Here is a 27,924-nt window from a genome sequence, read left to right as displayed (position 1 = left end):
ACGGTGTCAATTTTGTTTTATGTAGGTGAGAAACATTTACAAAACAGCAGGAACACCCACAGGCATGCAGGATACAATCAGTTGTAAACCTTTTATTTACCAAAAATGGAATGCTTAACAAAAGTTTGAACTGCATGTTAACAATACCACAAAGCAAGCTCACTTTCTCAAAGGCTTTACAATGGCAGGTTTAAAAAAAAAAAAAAAATCCTTCAGGCCAATGGATTGCACAAATTTGCTCCAAGATTAAAACAAAAACGATTTTAAAATGTTCAATAGCGGCGGGTGAAGCGTGGGTCATTGGGCTGAGTCTGTCCCGTAAAGCTTCCTGTTGCTCCACTACTCGATATTAACTCATCTTGTCGTGCTATTGCTGTAGAAATAGCCTGTGAGCTTTCACCATGTCCAAAGCTTGTATGCCTTAAAAAGAAAGTAATATATGTTGAGTAATACTGTAAATCTAGCACAGCCTCGAAAGGCAGCATTCATACCAAGCCTAGGTAAAGACCAACGAAATTGTGTTCCACCCAAGTAAAAACTGAAAATGTAGGTTTTGGCTTGAAAATAAACACTCCAGGATCAAGGTAAAAAGTACACTTGTACATTTCGCAAGGGTCAGTCCCAGCTTATACATGGCCACTCACTTCATGATTTGAATGAAGCCAGTTATTTAGCTCACCAACTTTTCTATTTTAGCCTTTAAATCACGTAAAGTAATAGTTAAAAGTTAACCACAGCAGTGACTTCTGCATTTAGTCCACAGCAACTAGTTCACCTCCACCCCTCTCCCCAAAACAGCTATTTTGGCGATTTTTAGATATTATGCAACGAAATATAGCACACCACAACTAGGTATAATTAAAGGCATAGAATTCAACCTCCACCCACAAAAAACATCTTATCTATACTTATCTGGATTGCTTGATGATCATATGGAGTTACACAGTTAACCCCCCCCCCCCCCCTCCAAAATCACATAACTAGACAGATTTCCTATTTTAACACACGAAGAGGGCCAGCATTACTCTAGACTGACCCACATACTTAAAAACGGTACAAGTCACAAGTAGTAAAGGGCACTCACTGGTTCATGTTCAGATTTCAAAATCATTAAAATGATGGTGCAGAGTGACAGAAAAGTACTGTGAGGAACAAACAAGCCGAACCTTCAAGCTTATATGAATGCCCCAATTTAAAGTTCCCCCAATAAAACTCCCGGGTCAGATGGGGGCTCAATCGAGCTTTTATATGTAGGATATATTTTTGGGCTCCCCTACTTACCAATATATTTAATAATTATCTTTATTTGGCTAAACTTCCTCCTTCATGGTCTCGATTTAGAACTGTTCCCGTTTTTAAACATGGGACCTGCACCGATCCTAAATGGTGAAGACTACTTTCTTTATTGGACTCCACCATTAAGATTGTGGGGAGATTATAATAAATTAAAGGAAAGGTGCAGGATAACGTTATCACCCTGCGAATATGGGTGAACACAATGAAAAAATCCCCATCTACTAGTAGATGGATATACTATAGATCAGCACTCTGCTTTGTAACTAGCTTTCAAGGAACAGTCATCTGCTTTTGGCAAGGTTAACCTAGCTGCTAAGTTTTGGATAACTTTGTTGAGATTGAACTGCACCAAAATTTGCTTAATGCTTCAACTGATGCAACTTCAGATGTTGCTCACGCTAATTCAGACGACATCCTGGTATTTTTGGATGAGATGTCACACTTCATGCTTGTACATCAAATCCCTGCTCTCTCTAGTGCCAGCTTTCACTGATTTACTGCACCGTTTTATCAGGAGCATACACAGAACTGTGCTGCAGAAACTGGACAATGCATAAAATTCTAACTGGCACCTAAACTCTTGTTTAGCAGACCATCTCATCAACAGCTACTTTAGTCTTTCGGCCAATTCATCAAGTTCACACACTGGTCAATGAGTGATTAATGGTCATCCTCACACTTTCCAACAAGTGTAATTAATAGCAATTCTGCTTAAAGTAATAATTAATATGGCACCAGCAGACCCTAAGAACGCAATACTTAAGTAACAATGCTTTCCTTTGTCCCAGTTTGAACTCTAGCAGACCATTTCAAAGGTAAGTCCAAAAAACATTAGACACGTCTATACATGTTTGATTGGTGTACTCTTCCTCGTTATCATTACACTTCTCCAAAACAAATTTTGAAATTTAGTATTTCGATGAGGCACCCTTATTCATAACATGCATGCGTACCACAGTTCACTGTGACCCAGCAGACGAGATTTATTTTCATGACCCTTACAAAGATGAAGTCTCATTTCATTGGCTAGGCGTTCCAAAAATCACTCCAATCTCAAAATATCACGATTCATAACTCCAACTGGATATGAGCAAGTTCAAGAAACCTATTTCTTCTACTCGGGTGTACTGTACTGGAAACTCCAAAGCAAACAAGCAGTGATCACAGGCGGCGAAGATCAGAAGAGCATCAGATTTCAGAAAGAAAAGAAAACTCCATGATTAGGTGGAGCTGAAGTCATGTAAAGTCAGTGCAAGAACAAGCTGTTCAAGCACATCAAGTGATGAAGAACAAGCATACCAAATCAAGCTGTTGATGTAAAAGAAAGTATTCAAGTCCAGAAGTGTTAAAACTTACAAGCAAAGAGCACAGGACAGGGATTTAGTTTGAGGTTTTGCCTTTCAATGTATTTCGCTAAGTGTTCACAGATGAAGACAAAGTCCACATGTTAGACTATTAAATTTGCTTGAACCTAAAACCATGATGTTCATACGTATTCCAAGATGATGAATGTGACAGAGTCGTCCAAGGTAGCTCTTCTAATTTGAAGGTCAGAAATGTTCAGATTCCCGAACTAACGGAAAGACAAATTTGAACCACTTGTTCTTTGATGCATATGCAAGATGGATGATGGCTATAATTAGTGCAAGTATCCTACCTTGCAAGAGTACTGGTTATTGTAGATAGAACTAAATTGCTTTGTATTTAGGATCAAAAAAAAAATCAGTGGCATGAGAAAAAGCGAGGTGCTGTGTCAACACTTTAGAATGAAACCAGTACTAACCTGCCTGTTGACTGAATTCCTCTAGATTCACTGATTCTTTTGTCGGAACCAAAACTAGACCACCCATCGCGTCCGTGACGTTCTGTTGCTCCGTGACGATCCGCATAATGCTGAAAAGTACAAGGGAAGTAGTTCCTCAATATGATAATCATGCATTAAAAACTAAAGGAGCTACACCTTTCCAGTAATATTCAGGTGGCTTTTCAGGTCTCGCTGTGACTTACACCTAACTGTTCCACTTTCCATAAGGACACGATTTGTTTAAAATGAGCCTAAGTTTGTTTGTAGGGTTGACCACTGCCGCTTTTAAGTCTACGGCTGATGTGGCTTGCAGAGGTTCCTGTTCCTCCAAGATGGCCCCAGCTGGATAATTATTCCATTTGACTAAGAGTAGAAACGCACACTTAGAAACACATCAGATTCATAATTCGCTACTGAAGTATGTAGCTATGTACAGTAGTGCACCGATATTGACAGGCCTGGCGTGACTACTTCTCACTTCAAATAAGTACCAAGCACACACCATAACCCCAAATTCAGTTCTCACTGAACCAGGTCTCTGCTCAACCAAGCCATCAAAATAAGCCCAAATAAACTGACAAGGCAGATCTAAGACCTTTAATTCGCAACCCCAAATCAGCTTTAAGCTCTAAATATAATTACCAAGTTTCAGGACCACTGTCCTTAACTAGTGAACGGAATCATGCATCGTGTCCACAAGCATGACCTCGGCTGAATCAGTAGATTGTCACAAGGACCTTGGAGCTCTCCTAATTTGAGAGCTTTCATTATCAGCTACCGGTGGTCTTTATGGCTTTCCGACTTCACTAAATCAAAATTCTCCTGGAAGCCATGAGAGCGAAATTCACCATCCCATTCTCAAGTGGCGAAAACGCTCAGAAAAAAAGCTCATTTGTAGAAAATAAGAGTTGCTTCAAATTACACACGAGTGTAAGATTTAAATTAGAGGGAACATTATTTTCATGTAAATTAGGACATGCTGTGTCATGAATTGATAGATACAACTTCTTAACACGCGTACAAAAGGTAAACATTAAGAGTATCTCCGGCCTGGTACACAGATAAGGCTAGGATTTTTTTTTTTTTGCCCACTGTAAAAATAGTGATGTACTGCAGCTTGCCTGACTAGTAAAGTCGTATACCCAAGAACTACCACTTCATTTGAAATGGAGCCCCCTAATATCCACAGCCTTGATCGTGATCTACATATTTGGACGTTTACTATCTCAGCCGCGTGGTTCCTGATCTGCAGTGGCGGCATATCACCACCATTTAAATTCTCAGGCTTTCTAATCAACTACTCTCGTGCCAAACCGGGAAAATTAAGCGCATTAATGGGTTGTTGCAAAAAGAAGCTGACAAGGCTACTCTATTAGCTATCAGTAGGCATAACTTGACATGCTCAGCTTTGACATCAGTCTGCAAAACCAATTGAATACAACACAAAATTAAACTTCTGTAATCAACACCCTAAATGCAGAATTTTAGATACTCTGAAATAGCAATCCGATAACCTATTTTTTTTTTTTAAAAGCAAAATAAATAAATACAAGTTAAAAGTCAAACATGCCACGCCTGGCCTTTAGCAACAGCAAGTAGATTGTGCGAACACCGGAAAAAGCTGCCTAGAAATATAAATGAATTAAAAAAATTGCAATTAGTAAATCCTATCATGGAGGTAAAGTTCACACAAAGGGAAAGCCATGAGCATCACGGGGTCCAACCCTCACCTAGAGTTTGATTGACTAGTAGGTTCATTTGAAGGACAGTGTACTATCTACTTCATGTGCAGTTGCCACTTTTTCCTGGATGTAAGATGCAGTGTTATGAATGTTGCTTTAGGAGATCACGGATTGGTAGCAGTCATTTAGGTCTTTAAGCGGAGTCTCGAAATAAATCAGCTCTAGATATAACAGGCCACAGATTTGAGAATGGAGTCACACTGAAAGTGGATTGGTACAAAAGAACACTGAAAATACTCAAAATAGGGAAATGGTTTTCTAGAAGAGTGAGCCCTTCACCAGGCTGATGTAAGCGTTTTGAAATATTGTCTTCTATGGGCCACAACGTTTAACACCGTTTTAAAGCTCAGTGCACCTTCCCATACCAGTGACAAGATACAAAAGTCCTGGGCACAGCTTAGGTGGATTATTCCAAGTTATCGCTTTCAACTGAAGCATTCGTCCAATGGAGAGGCGAAGATACCGCTCCCAAACTTGTAATTGCATCCACAGGTGTACTGTAAATCCCAGGTTAAAAATATTTTGGTGGACAAATGATACAAATGACATCTGATATTCTGACATTCTCCTTATGGCAGGATTCTAGGAACAGTTAAAAAAAAAAAAAAAACACCTTAGTAGCCGACACTTGTTCTGATGCATCCATTGAAGTGAGCCTAAGGACCCTGCTTCTGTTGTGCATTGTAAATAAGAGTAGAACACAACCCACATCAATGACAACATAGATCTTAACTAGCAGTTTTGTTTACCAATGGACAGAATGTTGCAGAAAACCACAAACTGCCAAACATGAACAAACAATAACTACTTCTAGAATCCAAGTGTGCATTGAAGCTTTAAAGATGCGCGACTTTCCAGTGCCTCCAGGAGGTGCCATTTTCAAGCAGGTAACACTGGCCAACTGGCCTGTAAACGTAACATTTAGGAGAATCTTATACCGGTATTCAAGGCTCCTTCCCCAGACAGCCGGAGTTTGACTTTGTGGGGAAGATTACGGTTGCTGAACCCAATCTATACCAGTGGAAAAAGGCCAGTTAGTGAGCTGGCTTACGATCTGTTAAGGGCCAGCGCTTCCCGAGCCAGCTAAGATTTAACAATCCAAAGCTTTCGTCTACTTCTGGCTTGCCAAGGTCAAAACAGTTTTTGTGCCATTAGATCCCAGAGACTGATGCAACACTAACTGGCAAAGTTGCCATCGATGTCGCCTACGTCCGGACAGGAGTGTTACTTGAGGATTACATAAATTAGGCCTAGACATCAAGTCTTGAAAATACTGCATTACTTCTTATTCCAAGGACATCAGTGGATGCTACTGGTTAATATTTTGTCCTGTTGCTGCTCCTAGTTGGTATACTGGAGACGTAAAGAAATAGGCGCTCAGATCCAAATCGATGGGCAGGCCACTGCAGGAATATGTCCAGGTCGTTCCGCTAAAACGGTGAAGTGGCTCATGAAGTTAAATATGAGACTGGTACGAAAGAAAGCGCGTAAAACGAAGGGGGTTGCAGCAATTTATCGGAAATAAGGGAGGGACATTCTTGGTCCCAGACAGCAGTTACAAAAAAAGATGAGGCACACGAGGGCTCTGGTATTATCTGGTGACTGCAGACATGAGGCAAGATGAAGCTTTCTTTACAAACCCCCAAAGGACCATATAGCCATATGCCCAACGCTTGAAAGCAAGAGCAGCAGTAAAGAGGTGAATCCAATCACGAGCTATGAGCTTGTCAAACCACGGTGCACTGGTGGCATGACCACATCACACACTGGGCCTCAAAAACCCAGAGGACCTCAGAGGGGCCGACTGTTTACAGTCACGCGTCCCACCACTTGGCTCTGTACCACAAACGGAAGATTGCTCGATCGCCTGCATTATGAGGTGCTCACAGTAAAAGGATGCAGTTTATCAACCTCAGTTATACCAGTTACAACCCAAGCGGCGGGAGAGTGAATCTGAAGAGGCAGAGAGTTCACATGTCCACTGAGATGGTTAGACAATACTATTTCAGATCCACCTATACAACCCCATAACGTAAGCAACTCAGATGTACACCAAGATTGTTGGCACTGTAACGTCAAATGAATATCAAAAGTACTGGAGATAGATGGAAGGGGTCTGGATTTATAGGCTGAGCACTAAGGCTCACTACAGACCAAAGTAGACAAGTACAGGGGAGTTTTGCTCACTGTTGGATCTATTAAGTCAACACTATCCCTTGGGGTCCCACCCATTCCGTTTCACTAACAATATGCACACGTAGCACAAACCGAATAAAGCAATGGGATCAAATTATAGAAAGATTTAGGGAAGACCTATTCTGAAAAATTAAAATACACCAGTCTACTCTCAAAGCTTCTGTACTGAACTGTTGGTCACACGTGCAGCCTTTGATAATTTGACTCTTAAGTCTTGTACACGCAATGTAGTGAGGGAAGATTTATTTACCTCTGTACTTGTACATACGAGGACCATCAAGTGGGAGGAGTCTAAGTAAAGGGGCTATACATATGAGACTTCAGGTAGTTGCCATGTATTAACATTTGAATTCAAAATTAGTCATTATGAAAAAGTCGAGCGTAACACAGATATAAGGAGAACTATCATTTACCTGACTATCTCGGTCTGCCAAAGAAGATCGGGAACTTTCCCGCCTAAAAAGAAAAAATATATATAAATCTGACTTGTGATAGAACATGTGCAATAATTTTTTTTTATTTATTATTACAGATTCATGTTGGTCTGCCATTTTAAAGACAATAGTAATGGCCAACCAATGTATCCAGTCAGCACTAGCACTTTGACAAATGGAAATACCACCCAATTGTGCACAGCACAAGAAAACTGAAGTCATGTGAAACCAGCGCAACAGGTGTCAAGTACTTTATATGCAATTGTAAGTCCCTGCAGCCATTGATGGCAACTACTTTTCTGACCCCCACATTTCAAAAACCGGCGTAGTGGTGAACTTCGGCATACAAAAAGCAAGCAGGGATCAAACCAACCTGTCCAGATCGTCTGGATATCTACTTCTGTCTCCTCTGTGGTCATAGTCATGGAAGCGATCCTGGCGGCTGCTTAACTCCGAGCGGTAGCGGTCCTCCACTGCCAACCGCTTCGCCTCCGGCCAGTAATCGTCACGCCTGAAAATAATTACAGATACTTACTATCGGGCCTCACTTTTGTCCCTTTCAGAAAAATAGATATACCCCTGCACTCTACATATCGTGGCAAGCTGTGTTGGTTTTAAAAAGTGACATCCTTCATTAGAGAAAAAGCTATTCTCTTCAGGAGCTGAAAAGACGGAAACCGGCCAAACCAATTCCTCCACTTAGCTATGGCCAAAATGCCTTAAAACAACTATGTTGGGAAAGGAATAACATTGTCAAATATTTGCACATAGTAAATGATAAAATGTTTGGTCGCAAGTTCATAAGGCAATAACTAAAAGCAATACTTGAGCAACCTTTGTATTCAAAATATTAATTAGATGTACTTGTATCAGTTCTCCCTAGAGGAATTATCAGATTGGTAACCTTAAATTAATAATTCACTGCTAGCAGACCAAAGTGTCAATATCAAAGCAACTCATTCTGCGATGCACCACACTCAGGTCAATGTGGGCATCAGTACACAACCCCTTGCACGAGTTTAAATGAAAGCTGCACAATAGTACCTTCCATCGAGGTCATAAGGCCTCCTGGTAGCAGACCTCCGCTCCTGCTCGTAGCGCAGCTGCTCCTCCTGGCGGCGAAGCTCGTCTCTCTCCCGCTGGATGCGGAGCTGTTCTCGCCTCCGCTCCTGCTCGATCCGCTTCCTTTCCATCTCCAGGCGCTCCCTCTCCATCCGCTCTCTCTCCAGCCGGGTGCGCTCGAACTCCAGCCTTTCCCGCTCCCTGTGGAGCCTCTCGCGCTCCTCGCGCTCGTCCCTCTCGCGCAGGATTCTGATGCGTTCTCGGTCTCGTCGCTCACGCTCGCTACGGGAGGGAAAAAAAATTAATAACCAATGACAACACATTTCATTCAAAGCAAACACTAAACTTCGTGTTCAATCTTTAGACCCCGTTACTCGCACTAGTGAGCCCTGGTGACGAACACAAATCGCCCCGCCGCACTGAATAGGCAGCCTAGCCGCTCTGCTTGTGACCAACTTAAAAATCGTTGCTAAATATGAAACACTGAAAAACGCCTGAGGCAGACTAAATTAGAACAACACACATTCTGATAGCAGTATTAACGAACAAAAACTCTTTGCAATGCTCGTCAGCGCGGCCTTCAACTCGAAATTGTTCCTTAATATATTAAATTAAAAAACTGACAATTTGTATCACAACTTACCGCCGCCTTTCCATTTCTCGAATATCACGCTCCCTCTGTCGCTGGCGTTCACGTTCGCGCTGCTCTTTGATTTTGTCAAATGACAGAATATTTTTCTTCTCTTTGCTGTCAGTCTTTCGATCTTGGCTCTTTGTGGTCTGTAGGTTTTAGAAAAATGAAAAGCCACACATAAAACGAAGAATCCTGGACGTCAATGGATCGTCCTAAAGCACACCGAAATGTCAAGTGAAATTACCCAGGAAAGTTAAGCGGTCAAAGCGAAAGCAGCAAACCATGCATTCTACCTTATCCGATAAAAGCGAGCTAGTCACATCTATAAAGCTTTCACAAATAATTCCGATTATAAATCAGTACCTGCTAGCGGATCAGAAAGTGCTCTTATTCAAAAGCCTCACCTAAACACTTGCAGACCGATCACATTCGGAACCAGTTTGGATAACTAATTATAAGCAACATAATGGAACTTACCCTCTCTTTAGAAGCAGATGTTTTTAGACTAATGACCGGCTCTCCTTTGGATTTATCCATAACCACAGTCCTTTCTCCTCCTCTACTGCCTAAATAAATCAAAGAAAAGTTTGATTACCTCGGCAAAGTTAGTCTAGATGTCCTACAATTAAAAAAAAAATAAAAAAAAAAATAGTTGTCCATTTAAAAATATTGCAAACACAGGTACATTTTTAATTTTACAACTCAAAGTATTGTCCCTCTAGGAAGATGGACTTTGTACAGTTCTTTAAAATAATGCAATTTCAAACATTGATACTAGTTTAATAGGAAAAAAATAAAATAAAAAATACACGCAAGACAGGCACAGTTGATAGACTGCCTATTTATTAAATCTGCTTTTGTTTCAATTAAATTTGATTTGTCTTAAAAGTAACACCTTAATCATGCAAGTTCATTACGACTGTTGCTCAAGGCCTTGCGTCTCGCGTTTTAGGGAAGCAAGCTGAAAATCTTATGCAACATGTGCAGTATGAAGCAGGCAGAGGACACTACATTCACTTGAGACTGCATGGCGATTTCGACGTCCAGGATGAGAGATTCCTGGGGTGCTCAGCTGGGGTTGGATTCGGCCACACCTGGGTCACCAGGCAATGAGGCGCACTGTATAGTTGTTGCTGCTGAAGATCAGCAGACAAGATAGAAGTCTGAACTGGAGGCAGCTAATTCCTCATTCAATTGGGGACTTGTGTCAAGCATTGGTGGACGTTGTTTCTGGTGGAGATTTGGGAGAAGACCATGCCTGAGAAGGATATAATGTGGAGCCCGTGGAATCAGACTAGGTTGGCAAGAGGGATATGTAGACCTTAAAGAGGGTGGGGCTGAGTGATGCCCCTTAAGAGACTACTAAGATGACTGCTCAGGGTTCATAAGTGAAGGTGGACCTGTTGTACTCTGTCAATAAGGAAAAAGGCGATCCATTGAGGGCAGCTCCTCAGATAACGGTCATGAAATCTGGCGATGAGCGTGGTGCTGGAAGACTATTTAAGGCTGCTGAGAGACTGAGCAGGATAAGGGCAGCTATCTTGGTAGAGAAGGCCTGGATGTAGTCTGTGGCCGTGATCAGGTCTGTCTTCGAGCTATGGTTGCTGCAGAATCCAGGCTAGGTGTAGTCCAGGAGGGGATTGTGTTCCACTGAAATAGAAAGTTGTTGGCTTTTTCGATCACATTGGCCCTAAAAGAACAGGGAGATGGTCTGTAGTTGCAGAGTTAGATGGGGGTCACTGACAGTTTCTTCAGCAGGCATTTAATGTCTGTGCTTCCAGTCTTCTGGAAAGGTGACAGAACCCAGCAAGATGTTACATAGGGTGGGAAATTCAAGGAAGATCCTGGACGCTCTTAGGTTGAAGATGTGGTAGGTTATTGACAGGATGGGGCCCCTGAGTGGATAGATTTCATGGTTCTACATGGTTAGTGTAAAGAAATGGCTCCCTGTTGCAGTTACCCCCCACTTTTTGCCTGATACTGATGCGGACTTGACTGAGAAGAGTGCTGGGACCCTGCTAACCAGGCCCCAGCACCAGTGTTCCTTCACCTAAAATGTACCATTGTATCCACAATTGGCACACCCTGGCATTCAGATAAGTCCCTTGTAACTGGTACTTCTAGTACCAAGGGCCCTGATGCCAAGGAAGGTCTCTAAGGGCTGCAGCATGTCTTATGCCACCCTAGAGACCCCTCACTCAGCACAGACACACTGCTTACAAGCCTGTGTGTGCTAGTGAGAACAAAATGAGTAAGACGACATGGCACTCCCCTCAGGGTGCCATGCCAGCCTCTCACTGCCTATGCAGTATAGGTAAGACACCCCTCTAGCAGGCCTTACAGCCCTAAGGCAGGGTGCACTATACCATAGGTGAGGGTACCAGTGCATGAGCACTGTGCCCCTACAGTGTCTAAACAAAACCTTAGACATTGTAAGTGCAGGGTAGCCATAAGAGTATATGGTCTGGGAGTCTGTTTTACACGAACTCCACAGCACCATAATGGCTACACTGAAAACTGGGAAGTTTGGTATCAAACTTCTCAGCACAATAAATGCACACTGATGCCAGTGTACATTTTATTGCAAAACACACCCCAGAGGGCACCTTAGAGGTGCCCCCTGAAACTTAACCAACTATCTGTGTAGGCTGACTGGTTCCAGCAACCTGCCACACTAGAGACATGTTGCTGGCCCCATGGGGAGAGTGCCTTTGTCACTCTGAGGCCAGTAACAAAGCCTGCACTGGGTGGAGATGCTAACACCTCCCCCAGGCAGGAGCTGTAACACCTGGCGGTGAGCCTCAAAGGCTCACCCCTTTGTCACAGCCCAGCAGGGCACTCCAGCTTGCTGGAGTTGCCCGCCCCCTCCGGCCACGGCCCCCACTTTTGGCGGCAAGGCTGGAGGGAACAAAGAAAGCAACAAGGAGGAGTCACTGGCCAGTCAGGACAGCCCCTAAGGTGTCCTGAGCTGAAGTGACTAACTTTTAGAAATCCTCCATCTTGCAGATGGAGGATTCCCCCAATAGGGTTAGGATTGTGACCCCCTCCCCTTGGGAGGAGGCACAAAGAGGGTGTACCCACCCTCAGGGCTAGTAGCCATTGGCTACTAACCCCCCAGACCTAAACACGCCCTTAAATTTAGTATTTAAGGGCTACCCTGAACCCTAGAAAATTAGATTCCTGCAACTACAAGAAGAAGGACTGCCTAGCTGAAAACCCCTGCAGAGGAAGACCAGAAGACGACAACTGCCTTGGCTCCAGAAACTCACCGGCCTGTCTCCTGCCTTCCAAAGATCCTGCTCCAGCGACGCCTTCCAAAGGGACCAGCGACCTCGACATCCTCTGAGGACTGCCCCTGCTTCGAAAAGACAAGAAACTCCAGAGGACAGCGGACCTGCTCCAAGAAAGGCTGCAACTTTGTTTCCAGCAGCCTTGAAAGAACCCTGCAAGCTCCCCGCAAGAAGCGTGAGACTTGCAACACTGCACCCGGCGACCCCGACTCGGCTGGTGGAGATCCAACACCTCAGGAGGGACCCCAGGACTACTCTGATACTGTGAGTACCAAAACCTGTCCCCCCTGAGCCCCCACAGCGCCGCCTGCAGAGGGAATCCCGAGGCTTCCCCTGACCGCGACTCTTTGAATCCTAAGTCCCGACGCCTGGGAGAGACCCTGCACCCGCAGCCCCCAGGACCTGAAGGACCGGACTTTCACTGGAGAAGTGACCCCCAGGAGTCCCTCTCCCTTGCCCAAGTGGAGGTTTCCCCGAGGAACCCCCCCCCTTGCCTGCCTGCAGCGCTGAAGAGATCCCGAGATCTCTCATAGACTAACATTGCGAACCTGACGCCTGTTTCTACACTGCACCCGGCCGCCCCCGCGCTGCTGAGGGTGAAATTTCTGTGTGGGCTTGTGTCCCCCCCGGTGCCCTACAAAACCCCTCTGGTCTGCCCTCCGAAGACGCGGGTACTTACCTGCAAGCAGACCGGAACCGGGGCACCCCCTTCTCTCCATTCTAGCCTATGTGTTTTGGGCACCACTTTGAACTCTGCACCTGACCGGCCCTGAGCTGCTGGTGTGGTGACTTTGGGGTTGCTCTGAACCCCCAACGGTGGGCTACCTTGGACCAAGAACTGAACCCTGTAAGTGTCCTACTTACCTGGTAAAACTAACAAAAACTTACCTCCCCCAGGAACTGTGAAAATTGCACTGTGTCCACTTTTAAAACAGCTATTTGTCAATAACTTGACAAGTATACATGCAATTTTTATGATTTAAAGTTCCTAATGTACTTACCTGCAATACCTTTCAAACAAGATATTACATGTTAAATTTGAACCTGTGGTTCTTAAAATAAACTAAGAAAAGATATTTTTCTATACAAAACCTATTGGCTGGATTTGTCTCTGAGTGTGTGTACCTCATTTATTGCCTATGTGTATGTACAACAAATGCTTAACACTACTCCTTGGATAAGCCTACTGCTCGACCACACTACCACAAAATAGAGCATTAGTATTATCTATTTTTACCACTATTTTACCTCTAAGGGGAACCCTTGGACTCTGTGCATGCTATTCCTTACTTTGAAATAGCACATACAGAGCCAACTTCCTACAGTTAGTCTTTGGATAGACTTGTAGTGCCGTGTGGTCAGCTGAAAAAATTTCATGCTTGGGTTTTTTTTCCAGGGGGGGGGGGGGTCTGGTCATTGGGATTAGCTTTGATGTGGGCAGTACTTTTTCTTCCTGTTTTCATCTCACGTAGTTGGTGATATTTGTTTGAGTGCCGATTTGTAGGTAGTTCTGGTGTCTGAGTCATTGTTGGTGCATCACCGTCTCTTGAAGTACTTGCAGTGGTGCTTGGTTGTCCCGAGGTACTCTGTGTACTAGCAGGCTTGCTTGGGGGAACCTTCCATGTGTTCTTTATGGGGCAACAATGTCAGTGATCCAGATGTTGAAGCTTCTTATGTCCAGTTTCCTGTGGCTGCAGTTTTGTTTGTGGCGGGGGGAGGGGGTACATTCAGTCTCCAAGGCCCTGTTCTAGCTGTGACAGACTATACTGGGACACGTCAAGGTGGGGGGTGGTGAATGGGGCACTGATAATGAAGAGGATGACAGTGGTCGTCCATGCAAGTTCAGTGGTGCAATGTTGTCACAAGAGATGAATATGGGGTTGAGCGTGTGTCCTGCAATGTGGATGGGGTTGTGTATGAGTTGCGTGAAGCCGACGTTCAGGATGCAGGTGAAAGGTGCTGCCATGGAGCATGGTGTGGCAGCAGAGTTTGTGGCAGGTTGATGGCACTGAGGGCTGTAGAAGTGTAGCTGTGAATGGCAGTTGGACCATGGTTCTCAGCACTGGGCACAGTCTAGCTAGCCTTTGAAAAGCTACTGGCACATCCGCTGGGTGAGTTCATATTGCAGCAGTCATTAAGCACGTCCTAGGAGGAGGTGGGCAGGCTAACCGGAAGGACAGGAAGCGGTATAAGCTTGAGAAAAGTGGTGCCGGAAGGGTGAAAAGAAAGCATCAGAGAAGAGGGTCTGGAAAAACAGGGAACCCGGAGCTGCTTAGTCAAATACACTAATGCTCCACCCTGCAAATGTCTTCTTTAGAAAGTAGTTTCCTTCACAGTAACAATTTCAGCTTGACCACTGCTCAGAGGATTAAAACATTCAAACAATATATAAAAAAAAAAAACCTTACCTGATTTACTAGTTCTAGAATGATCAGATGGTTTTTGTTCGTTTTTGTCTTTTTTGTCATCAGACTTCTTAGAATCATCTTTCTTGTCATCCTTCTTACTGCTTGAGGAGGACCTTTAAACGAGCCACATTAGGTATTAAAACAAAAGTGCTGACATGCACTATAAGTCAAACATTAATGATCATGGGTTAGTTCGTTTTTCCTACTAAAAAATGTGCACTCAAAAGTAGACCCAGTTAACATGCTCAGCAACAGCACCCCACTGGGAAAATACCGATAATGGGCGTTTTCTGCTGTGTTGTGTAGTTCCACTTTTGCATGCTTATGGATAAGGCAATATTTAAACCAATGTTTCATGCCAAGTACACAAGTCTTCAGAGTTGGAACCACCAAACAGAGAAAGGAAACAATCTTTACGTGTGGGGTGCTCAACAGAATATACTTAGGAAAATGAAGAAACAAAAAAAGCAAATTAAAAAGATTAAAAAGCAGACAATCATCTATCGGTAAAATCATACGTTCCTAATCAAGAAGTTCAAATGGGAGCTGTAAACAAAGTACTAAGTGTTAAAGAAACCGCATTACAGCACTAATAAAAAGTGGTGCAAGAAGAAGTCGAGATAGCCTTACAGTGGATTTAACAAAATGCATGCTAAATTCAGCTAACACCGGACTAAGACTGCAGTACTATTTGTCTAGCATGGTGATGACCATCATTTGACGAAAAATGATTTTACTAAAATAGAAAGCCAAGTTTCCTTGGTCTATTTGACTTCTAAAGATAGGGTTACATTATTATTTATCCCTTGTCCGAAACTTAATGAAAAGTTTTCTATCCACTGGAAAACAGTAACATTAGATAACAGCTTTGACGACTCAATCTAAGCTTAAACACAAGCATTATGTGAAATAAAGTTCCCTTGACTAAAACTGAAACTTTTAAACTTTCAATAAATGCTCTAAATATAAGTGGGCTACAACCAAACCACTAAAGTTACCAATCAACGATGCTGGAAAACTCCAACCAAGTATTATTGTAATATAAAGATAATTACTTTTCCGACTTCGTGCCAGCAGGTTGATCACTGGATTCCTTTTCATTCTTCTCTGGTTTTTTGCCAGCTGGTTCATTTTTTGCCTAGAAAGGTTTGGATACTGGATGGTTAATTATCAGGACATACAAGTTCTCCACTTGAACACCTATGAATTTTGTGCAGTGATTGCTAATGTGTGGCCTGGGGACCACTGAGGGCTTACTGTTTGAATTAAATATCAGAGTATAAAAACGAAGAAGCAAAACTTAAAACTGAAATTTGAATACATTTGGGGGGGGGGGGGGGGGGGGGGGGGGGGAGAACACAGGCTAAAAGAAGCATTGTACAGATAACAGGCCTTTATTTTAAGTAGAAGCATGTTATTGCATTTAAAAAAAAGGTAACAGTACTTAGCTGCAATGTTTGAAATAGGTCTAAACGTTGCCATCTTTATAAAAATTGTGAAAAATTAGGGGGCCCAATGATTTTATTTTCAAGTTTGGGGAGATTGCATTAAAAGGTTTGGAGACCACTGGCTTAGAGGCATGTTCTTGGCATGAGGGAAGAAACTGCAAGTCATGTTAGCTGTAAAACTAGAACTGTGTCCAGTTGTTCTGTCTGGTGTGTGAGCATCTAGCAGTTCTATAGAAGTGGAGTCAACGCCTATAAACTAGAGACTCCCCAAAGTAAGAAAAATGGGTAAACATTCTTCTAACCTAAGCCTGTGACAAGGGTAATCATAAGGCTATAGTAATGTGTATTATAATATTGCTTACTCTGCAACTTCATTACCGCTTAATGAAATACGTTTATGTTAAGCATACTTAAGACACTTAGACATCCTCTGTGATGCAGGCAGTCCTCTGGAGGTTTTTCAGGTTGCTGGACCTGCAGGACGCGTCACTTTTCTTCTGCAGGTTCTTTGAAGCAGGAGACAGGCCAACAGGGTTGTCGTCTCCTTTCCATCTGTGCTGGGGGTTCCGCAAAGCAATCCTTGTGAGGTCATCAGGAACCTGATTTCCTGGGTTCAGGGTTGCCCCCAAATACTAAATTAGGGGTCAGAAACTCTTGTCTCCGTGGCACACTGGCACAGAGACTAGTCAGCCCTGCACTGAAGGACTGGGACAGGGGGGGTTTCTAAGATGCCCTCTGTGTTTAATAAATCCAACCCTGGCATCAATGTGTGTTTATTATTCTTAGAAGTTTGATACTAAACTTCCCAGTTTTCAAAGTAGCCATTATGGAACTGGGGAGTTTGTTGACAAACTCCCAGACCATATACTTAATATGGCCACCCTGTACTTAAAATGACTAAGAATGGACAGACACTGTAGGGGCATATTGCTCATGCAGCTATGCTCTCACCTGTAGTATAGTGCACCCTGCCTTAGGGCTTCAAGGCCTGTTAAAGGGGTGACTTACCTATGCCACAGGCAGTATTGTGTGTGCATGGCATCCTGAGGGGGATGCCATGTTGACTTTGCCTTTTTCTCCACCAACACACACAATCTGCAATGGCAGTGTGCATGTGTTAGGTGAGGGGTCCCTCAGGGTGGCACAACACATGCTGCAGCCCTTCTGGACCTTGCCTGGTCAGGGCCCTTGGTACCACTGGTACCTTTAACAAGGGACATCTGTGTGCCAATTGTGGAAACAATGGTACATTTTTAGTGACACACTGGTGCTGGGGCCTGGTTAGAAGGGTCCCAGCACACACTCAGTCAAGACAGCATCAATAGCAGGCAAGAAGTGTGTGTGTGTTTGTCGGGGGGAGTAACTGCAACAAGGAGCCATTTCCCTACACATACAGTAATTGTTTCAGTGGCCCCTTTCATTGATGACCTACTTTAAGTTTAAAGTGCCAAATTCTGAATTTATGGGCTCCAGCGACGGGGGAACTCCTTCAGGTGTGCAGACATTGGCTTCACTGTGCTTGACAGTGGTTCTTCTGCACCACTGACCATCTGCGACTCAGATGTGGGACACCATCTGCACCCCTCCAAGTACTCCTTCAGCTCCTGGGCTCCACAGCTGGTCTCCTCCCTTCGTTAACCTGGTTCTGCATCCACAGAAGGGTGGTAGTGACGCTTCCTCCACTAGGCACAATTGTGGACTGGATTGTCCCATTCTTTTGCATGTCCTCTTTTGCAGGTCCTCTTCTACAGGAATTCACCTTCGGTTTCTTTTTGTCTGGTCTTGTACAATCCTTTTTCCAAGTCCTTCAGAATACCATGTACTTACCTCTGCTCTTCTGGTCGCTGGAGGACTCTACGGTACTCACCTCTTGGGGTTCCTAGTTCCTCCAGCTCCCCTCTAACAGCCCAACATCCTTGGGTGAGGGTCTATCTTGCATTCTACTTTTAGTATATGTTTGTCCCTCCACCTAGAACCCTTTTTAAAAAAAAAATATTGCTAATGCTTTCTATGCTGATTACTAATGTGTATACAATTGTGTATTCATCTCCAGTCAGGTGAGCTACCTATAAGTATTCTAGTGTTGTTACCATAATGAAGTACCTTTATTTTTGTAACTGTGGTTCTTTCATGTGTGAAGGTGCAGAGTGACTAGTGGTATCGCGTAAGCTTTGCATACCTGCTAGAGAAATCTTGGCTGCTCATCCACAGCTACCTTTAGAAAGCTGTGATTCCTAGACACTTGCTACACCTCACTAATAGGGGAAACCTGGACCTGGTATAAGGTGGTAACACCATAGGTGCTCACCAAACACCAGGCCAACTTTCCAACCATTACATAGAACTGGCCAAGTTCACTTTAACAAACTCATCTGCATTCACCAATCTCCCACACCCCTGACTATGCTAATGTCTGCATAATCCACACATTTGATCGCCCCCAAGCCCATTTTGGAAGAATGTTATCCAAACAGTAATGACAAGAACCCACAATGGGAAACTAGCACACCTTTGCCCTGCTAATTTACTTGACTTACTACGCTAAGTGAATATTTTGTTATCAAAACTGAAGGTGTACATAATAAATTATTTCACCATTTCGTGATACTGAAACAAAGATTCTAAAGTGTCTATAGTTTGAATACCGTGTAGGGACATCAGGATATATGGTTGAAGGTCGAACCAATTCCATGGAAAACGATCTAGCGGGATGCCATAGGCAAACTCTCAGTTCATTAAGTTAAATAGTTAGGCCTCAAACCCATGGAATCTGTAAGCTGAACTAGATGCCACCCACCAAACATACATTAGGTGTACACTGAAAAATTAACTTACCTTTTCCACAAAAATCATCCGACCGTGCAACTCCGTTCTATGAAAGTGAGTAATGCATTTTGTTGCTTCTTCTGATGAAGACATAGTGACAAATCCATAACACCGAGCACCAGGACTGCGGGCATTGGTCACAACTTTTGCCCCAACTACCTAAAAATGAAGTTAGTTTGGATCTTAATAGCGTGTAATGCCCACAGAACATTAACCATATTTATAATAATACCACCAACCGGAAGTGAAAATTTCCTATAAAAAAATATAGGGACCGTGGAATAGAAGTAATTTTTAATTATATAGTGTCTAGATTACTACTGAAGGCTAGACTTATTGTGGCTAGCTCATTCCCTTTTCGTCTCCCTTCACATCGAACAATTTGGGGTATTAACAGTAGGGTGGTGTAAAAACATAATAAATAAAGCATAATTTGATGTTTTAGCAGGGCAGCTGTCAAAACACATACCTTTCCATGTTTGCTGAAAAGGTTCTTCAGATCTGTCGCTCTTGTTGTAGAGGAGAGGCCACTGACCCAGAGATTTTTACCAGACGCTGGACTAACACCTAAAAGAAATTAGCCCAAAAAACATTTTAGAGGGTTTGCTGAAAAGGCCGTTAAAAAAAAAAATAATAAAGTGGTCAGTCAAGGCCACCAGCTTCCTACTTTAGAAAGCGCAGTCACAGAAGATTACACTGAACTCCAGCTCTTTCTGCTATAGCTCAGAGCTTGTCGGGAACAGGGACCGCATTTTATATTACACAAAGGCGACAAGTTCAGATTCCTGCAAAAGCCCGACTCTATGAAATAGCATTTGCCTACCTACAAAGTTTAGGAGGCCTAGATATGACATGTTTCAAACTTTGTAAGTGCTCTACAAACTCGTTAAAAAAAAACACTAATTTTTAAAAATGGGGATTTTTTTATCTGGATAATTCTGTAATTATGGTAAGTTTTATAGTTAAGTTGTGACTTATTGTGAGTTTGTTATGGCCCTTTGGAGCCGAATAAATTATTCTGATTGACTGAAGTGCAGATTCAGTAATGTGACAGCACAGACCTGCTTCCGCTAGTCACCCAACCGCCATTTTGGCAAATGATTGCATGTAACATGCATGAGAACTGAAACGGTCTAAAGAGTGCACATGACTTCTTACGCGCGCTGCCAATGACCAACTAAACCACACTGTGCACAGCTAAAATAATCCACGTTTATGGATTGGCATTGTACCAAGCAATAGAAGAACCCACAATGTCAGACGGCGAGTGTTAGCTCTCCACGGCTCATTTCCCACTATTTTATCATCGTTCTTCACTGCTATTGCTGGGGTTTTCAACGTCTACAATGGCTATGTACTCGACTGTCAAACACGACCTGTGAAATGGGGGTACTGAGAGCCACTGTATGTGTAAAGAGTCATAGCATCGCATTACCCGTACCTCCAAGTAACGTACAACCAATGCTAGTCTCATGTTTGGACTATCACAGTTTGGATGCTTTATTCCAAACCCTGGGATAGTGCTAGACAGCCGATTTAGTGTGAAAAGAAAGCCATACATCGCTTCAGTACCCATTACTGCATCCACTGAATTAGTTCGGTTCAGCTGCTGACAGCGATATTAAGACGATGTTTGCAGTTTAGTCATCATACTCTTGAACGCAAACTAGTCGAGACCCGGCAATAAAACCACAACACTGAATGAGCAAGTTTGGAAATGTATGCAAACAGGAGCTCTAGTTCACCCACTTGACCAAAATGTATTTCAAAAGCAGGGGTCAGTCCCCCGCGTTTAATTGCACAAGTGTGCATCCCCCAGTTTACACCAACATACATGGAGGTTAGAAAACTTGCCTTTTTCGTCCTTTGTTGGCGTTTGAGCAGTAGTTTCTTCCGCGGTCGAACTAAAGACAAAACAGCGTATAAGTAACTCGTGTAAAAAAAAGAAAATTACAAAAATGGTCTTACAGCAAAGTGAAGACATTAAAACCACACTGACTTTAACTATTCACCCACATCAGATTTTTCCAAGAGATAATTAACTGCATTACTGCTGAAACTACAGCAAAGTAGAATTTTGGAATATCGTGACAAGTTAAATGAAGGTGGACTGTTTAAATAAGCTAAAGTACTAACATGAAGTTAGCATCAATGAGGGTGGCCAATCGAAGGGGACATCCCATTTGTATCATTTTAAGACCGTTAGCGGTGGGTCTAGAACTGAGAAAACGACAAACCTCTTTTTCTGATCACCCTCTTTGGCAGAAGACTCTTTAGAAGCAGATTCTTCACTCGGCTCATCTTCGGGTTTCTCTTCGCTAGCTTTGCTTTCCTCCTTATCCGATGTTTTCGCAGTTTCATCTGTGGAGTCTTCAATAACTTCACTACTCTGATCCGCTTCATTATCTAAAGCTACTTGTTCAGAGTCCTTTTTATCTTCATCTGTCTTTTCACTTGTCTCCCTGCCTTCAACTTCCAAAGAATCGTCGTCCTTTTTTTCAGCATCCTGTGAAGATTTTTTGTCTAACTTTACAGTATTGTCCGTTGATTTGTTGTCCTCTGCGCTCTTTTTGACGGTCTTCACAGCTCCTGCATCCTGTGTAACTGTCTGCTCCTGGTCTGAAGTGTCTTCCTTAAGTGGTTCAGATTTACAAGTTTCCCCCAAACTGTCGAGCTTTTTCTCATTTTCTACGGATTTAACAGGAATAGAATGGCACAAGGTTTAATTACCAGGGAAAAACAGCAATCACAAACTTGGAACTGGCAAGGCTGCCACACTAACTAGAGAACTTAAAGCTACACAGAGATTGGAAAATCTCAGCACACAACATTTATACGCATTCCAACAAAAAGGAGTATTAAACTAATTAGGCTAGTCCCTAATGTTCACACTATTTAACTGCTGAGCGATCCTGAAGTTCTTCACAAAGTTGGAGCTGAAAACAACTTCTTCCACACATCTTCTGAAGGTCCAGGTGCTTAATGATTTACCAATTCGATAGCTCACTTCCCCTTTTCTGTAAATTTGGCATGGTCAAGTATGCAAGTATCCACTTAGAACATCTTCCATTGATGAAAGTGGGGTGCTTCTGCCCAGGAAACAAGAAGCCAGCAGATGATGTTCTCGTGACGTTTGTGTTCTTGGTCTTCCGGAATCCTGCGGCTCCTTACTGCCTAACCTACTTCAAATTTACTCGAGCTACAAAATAAATTCACAATAGCTATTTGAATATGACCAGATCTGTGGAACTTGAAGGGAAATCCAATTTCAACTTCTGTTCTGACGTTTATCAAGAACAATAAAGAACTTTAATTCACCCGAAGCCTAGCAAAATATAAGTTTACAGATCTGGTGATACTGTTTTCCAATCTCCATGAGCAGTGTTCGCTGTGAATAGTCCATTACAGAAAAGATAGGAAAAAGAGAGGCACTTTAATAAGGTAAGATGATGTAGTCGTTAAAAGGGTTTACGGGAGCAAAATAAAAAAATAATTGCGCAAACAGTACCTGGCTCTTCACTGTCCTCATCAACATCCTGCAAAAAAGAGAAGGAGAAAACGGTTAGTTTAAAGATTTACAAGAAGCGCCCTTCCCTTTTTCGGGTCATTAAATGCATCCATACAAAGCGATAGCTAAACCTGGGAATTAGAAGACACACGTAGTTATAGAAAGAAGGCTTAAGCCTTGTGATAGCGATGTTAAAGCGTGGGTTGTGTTTGGGGAATTATACCTCCCATAAGAGGCACAAACTTAGCTAGGGAACCAAGGAGCTCCGAGCTGAAGGAACTCTCCAGGTTAGGGTCACATAGCAGTACATTCTAAATGTACCGTGTCTGGTTTCGGAATTGCAGGGCTCTGCTGGAATCACTTGCGGCCGGTATTTCCCTTATCGGTGGCTCCTGGAGTGGCAGAGCCGGTTTGATGTAGTTCTTTTCTCCAGTCTGTAAGCTGCGCACCTCAAAATAAGAATCCTTAGATGCTGGGCTGATATGACCAAGTAATGAGCCCAAGAGAGGAGAATGCCTTTCACGGAAGCCAAAGATGCAAGTTCCAACGGGTTCTCAACGGAGAGCTGATGCCACGGATTCCTGTTTTCTTGGTGCACTCTTGTTTAGGCGAATTGCAGTTTGAGTAAAGCGCTTTCGAAGAGACAAAGCAATTTTATTTGGTTAGTCGATAGATTAAGAGATGCATCAGGTGACCAGTCCTTCATGTATAGTTGCAATGTGCTGCCGCTTGTGCTATATAAGGTGCTTGAAATCCACTAGCACACTCAAGAGATTCCGCTACAACGCCATGTCTTCGAATTATTGACTTGGCAGTGGGTGTAGTTTTGGGCCAAGGCTTCCAGATGCTTATATTCAATCGAGGGGAGAGAGCTCGAGCAGCCCATCCATACGACCAGTGTCCAGAGTGTAGTTGACTGTGCGGTACTTCAGAAGATAAAGGGCGCCACAGATTGTCAGTCTTCACAAACATGTATGAACCAATAACATGAGTCGACTGTAGAGTGATACCGCCACCAATGGCGCAGGGTCCTGAGAGGAACTTTCAAAGTGCAAGAGGGTGACGAAAATACAATCAGATGTTCTGGAAAGAACGCACGTTTTCACAACCAGAAGGAAGGAATGAGGCATGATATACCTTCAATACGGTTTACATCACCTCTCGCAGGGAGATTAAGAGCTCTACTTCACTCCATTGCTGCTCGGAACCCAGACGGTCTGGAAATCAAGACCAGTGATTGTGAACTAAAGCGAGGATAGACTAATTTACGATTCCAGAAACGTTTCTGCAGAGGGAGCTAGCTACTTTAGGGAAACATCAATACACAATGTCAGAGAAAAAGAACACTGCACCACATTTGCCCTTCGAGTTCTGTAACCGAAAACACCAGCCAAATGTGCTTGAGCCTCAGTTGGATGCTATGCAGATCTTCGTATACCTACTTTAATATCAAAGTGAGGCGCCCGCATGTGAAGGCAGATTATAAACCACAGCGCACTTGTGATGTCACAAAAATGTTTTGCGAGCAATAACCAATTAAACACCAACCTTGAATTACAACAATTTTAGGTTTTTCGCCCTTTAGAGATAAGGAAGACTTCAAAATGAGTGTGAAGGGAACAAACAGTTTCTTTCAACTGTTACAAGCCCTAACGATTTGCTAGCAACAGCTAGTGGTGTATGGGTAATCATGTCCACACACAACTGCGAAGGTGGAAAGCGAGTGGACAGACAGTGGAGCTTTCATTACATATTTAGAAAATTTAAATTCTTGTGCTTCATTAGCAACCATGTAAATATTATGGTTGGAATGCGAGGTGTACTTGGATCGGAATGTAGTAACTTACGCAATTCTATTTTACAGTCTAAAAAGCCTAAATATTTAACTGGACTAATAAACGGCCAATCTAACAAAATTATCCGTCCGAAGTGCATGAAAAGTAAACAGCAAAACATACCAAACAGAGGCAACTGTGTGCAAGAGCTTATCGATATGGACCACGCCATTTGGCATAAAAACGGTGGATAAGTCATGGCGGTGCCCTTAAAAGTGGCCAGATTCTATTACACTTGGATGACAATATACATTTAGTGCCAACAGTCAACATGGACAAAGTCAAACAAGTTTATGCATATTGACTTGTAATTTTCCATGTAACGTTTGGATATCTAGTTGTGCCGTTTCGTCTAGCAAAGCTGTTTGTGCACGGTAAGCACAGACATCAATTAGTCCGGGACCAATGGCGCCATTCTGCACCACTTTAACACCCACATACGGGAATAAGCAAGAAAGTTAAACGGTTACCGTTGTGAAAAGGCTACCGCCGAGCAGATAATGCAGCACGAGTGATTATTTGGCAAATCAATTATAATTCCTGTGGCCAAGTGTATGTGAAGGCCAGCAGATCCATGACCATTAAGAAGTTTGGTAGGATAGGGTGTAGCCATCGGGAAGACTAACTCCCAGGGCGTCCATTCTGCTGCGAAAGGAGATTTAATGGACATTTTGGACTGGGGGTAATCACGCTGCAAGTGCCCGTTCCCTTACTATACTGGAGTTCGAAAACACGTATTCGATTGCCTCGACTTTGGACACCACTGAGATCAGGCGATGATCCAAATAGGTGCAGATTTAAAATAAAGTGAAAGGAAACCTTGAGTCACATAGGTTAAATTGCTATAAAAATAGTAAAACGTGATGTCGCCCATCTCCCACAAGTGTTTACCAGAGGAAAAAAATGGCAAACATGTGGCACAACCCATTCACCCTAACGGACGTACAGCACTGATGTCACGTCTACCGCATCAAATAATGACTCGTTACCTCGTCTTCCTCGGCTGCCTCTGGATTTTCTTTGTCATCCTTGTTTTCATCACCTGAATCTAGACCGGCATCATCTATCTCTGCTTCGTCCAACACGCTGAAATCCATCATGTCAATGTCCTGCAGGTTTTCCATGCTTCCTTCCTGAAAAGATCAACAGAATGAAACAAACATTCCCCACACTTCAGCACGTTTTCCGTAACCACCAACAGCACCAGCACGTACCTGTCCATCTTCATCAAGACCATTATCTTCAATGCCGTCCTCTGACTTGCGCCCTGAAAGAGAGAGAGGTCCCGCATTAAAAAAAGTGGCTTTGTCAACGAACGTTTAGTTATCATTTGTCTCATGAGCTAGCTGTCCCGGCGTCAGCAATATAAGCGAAGTGCTTAAGCGATACAGAAAGGATATTTTCTAAACGTTTGCCAGGGATCTGAATTTCGTCACGATCGAATAGTGAGGCAAGTTGACCGGCGTGCACAAGATGTTTTGCTTTCATGTGTCCCTGATGTTTAGAAATAACAGCCACTGTACCTTTCCCACTTCGCTTTGGAGTTTTCTTGGCAGGGGTCTCGGATTCGAGCGTAATGTCTTCTGGATCTCCACCTTCTTCCTCAATTGCCTAGGTAAAAGAAAAAACGCCATGAACGAAAATACCACTCATTGGTCAGTTCACGGCGGTCGCGTTTCCCTTCCCCAGGAACGGGCTCATACCAGCACGCCCTCCCACAAATGACTAAAAAGTGGTATCATCCTGGTCGTGATTGAGCAAGCACAACTTCAACATGAAAAATTTGCAACGGTGAATTGATACCCGCAAAAAAACTCAAAATTCCAAAAACACGGGAAGGCTGCAGAATGTCCGTGGATCAACGTGATCCTCGCGAAACACTGCTATAACAAACAGGGGGCCTGGCCTCAGTTAGAACTTGCTCGATGCCTGGCAAAGTAAGGAAGAACTCTTCGGGCGCACGCCGCCCTGCGCCCACCGGAGGTACTGCAGGCGCTAAATAATGGCGGCAGAGACGGCCATTTCACCGCTTCGGTTGGAGCCGGCGAATACTAAGCAGTCTTCACCCCACGTGCCTTGACTGCATCCGAGGAAGGCCATTTAGCTTGAGCATATTAGCTGCAAGAGCGCCCGGTGTCATGGTACATACGCTAGTACGGTATGAAGTGCGATGGGGGAACGTGCCCTCTATGGTACGGCATCAACGTTTGGTGGTTACCTATTCAAGTAGTTCTATAATGATAGACATATATAGACGCAAAATATTGCACAAGACGGAGATCCTTCCGTAAAGGATAACTTACTGCCTAGGCACACACTGTCCACTACTACAACCTAGAGTTTGGCGGGGGGTTCTTGGGCTGTAGCAGCCGTTTTAAGACGTCCCCTGGGTGAACCCGGGAGGTCTTTTGAAAACAGGAAGGTTTGGTACTGTATTCAGAAGCGATCTGATTTCATTAAACTCCATTAGGAGATGGACGATACTTAATTCGCCGCTTAGTGGATAGCCCCCCCCCACCCCAACAATCGTCAAACCCGTCGATCCAGTGTTGAGACTACCACTTCAATTCTGAGAATATTTACGCGTCAAAATAAACCTATCTGAACTTTAGCACAAGAACGTGATCAATAAGGTTTACAAGGGTAGGTTCGCAATGTAGCCTCTCACCTTCTTCAGTCGCTCCATTAGGGCGCTCTTGTTGCCGCCACTGTCCAGGTTGCGCTTCTTTAGCTCCGCCCGCAGATCGATCACACGGAGCTCGCTCAGCTTCCGGCTCTCTCCAGTGTCGGAGGCCGCACCCGACTCGGCTCCAGAGTCCGCCATGCCGAAAGCGCAGTGCAGGAAATAGAGGCCTACAGAAAGCGTGCGGGTTTCAGTCCCTTACAAAAAACACAAGGTCTCTATTTCAGTGTCGGTATAGGATCTAAACGTCTTCAGGTGTTTTCTACGGCTCAGTGGAGCTGTGTTGTTTCTAGCCTTGAACCGGCTCAGCTCTGAGTCCGCGCAGGTACGACTCGCGCACAAAATGGCTTCTCCAGCCTAAGAGGGGCCGACAAAACGGAGGAGTCCAACAACGCGAGACCTCATACCCTGGTCTCGCGCGACTTCCAGATTCACGTTCAACAGTACCTCTTGAAAACTACGCACGCAGGGCCGCCATATTATGAAGACTATGATATTATAGATTTTAAAGCCATATATTGGCTTACTTAAGGTGTATGATTTTAATTTTTTAAAATAAATTATTAAAATTATATGGTTTCCAGAGATAGAAAATGTATGGTATTTTAATTTAGTGTGTTGGTAATAAACTCTGCATACCTTCGAAACTCTGTACTTTTTTTATTTGTATATTATGTCTTCCCGGGCAAAAAAATGAACTGGTCCTACTTGAGGTAGACGTATCTTATACGATGCCCTTCTGCTCCTTACAAAAGTCT

At 43.4% G+C, this 27,924-nt stretch overlaps 1 protein-coding gene across 2 annotated transcripts; it reads right to left on the bottom strand.

Annotated features, from left to right (window-relative positions):
- Nucleotides 1–27,543, bottom strand: LOC138267680 (scaffold attachment factor B2-like). 2 transcript variants are annotated; one of them, XM_069216815.1, is made up of 18 exons: nt 27,152–27,543; nt 26,007–26,094; nt 25,698–25,750; nt 25,473–25,616; nt 22,649–22,676; nt 21,378–21,828; nt 20,995–21,044; nt 19,610–19,707; nt 19,150–19,299; nt 15,922–16,004; nt 14,867–14,979; nt 9,646–9,734; nt 9,178–9,314; nt 8,517–8,816; nt 7,846–7,983; nt 7,452–7,494; nt 3,080–3,189; nt 1–420 (listed from the first exon to the last, which is right to left on the bottom strand). In XM_069216815.1, exons 1-18 carry the CDS (start codon nt 27,305–27,307, stop codon nt 273–275), a joined length of 2,379 nt encoding a protein of 792 aa, XP_069072916.1. In that variant the 5' UTR covers nt 27,308–27,543; the 3' UTR covers nt 1–272. The 2 variants fall into 2 exon arrangements, with proteins under 2 accessions (XP_069072916.1, XP_069072917.1); XM_069216816.1 differs by lacking the exon at nt 3,080–3,189.
- Between the last annotated feature and the right edge of the window lie 381 nt (nt 27,544–27,924).

This window comes from Pleurodeles waltl, chromosome 12 (assembly GCF_031143425.1).
Source record: "Pleurodeles waltl isolate 20211129_DDA chromosome 12, aPleWal1.hap1.20221129, whole genome shotgun sequence".
Taxonomy (NCBI): domain Eukaryota; kingdom Metazoa; phylum Chordata; class Amphibia; order Caudata; family Salamandridae; genus Pleurodeles; species Pleurodeles waltl.
This window is presented reverse-complemented; position numbering and strand designations above follow the sequence as displayed.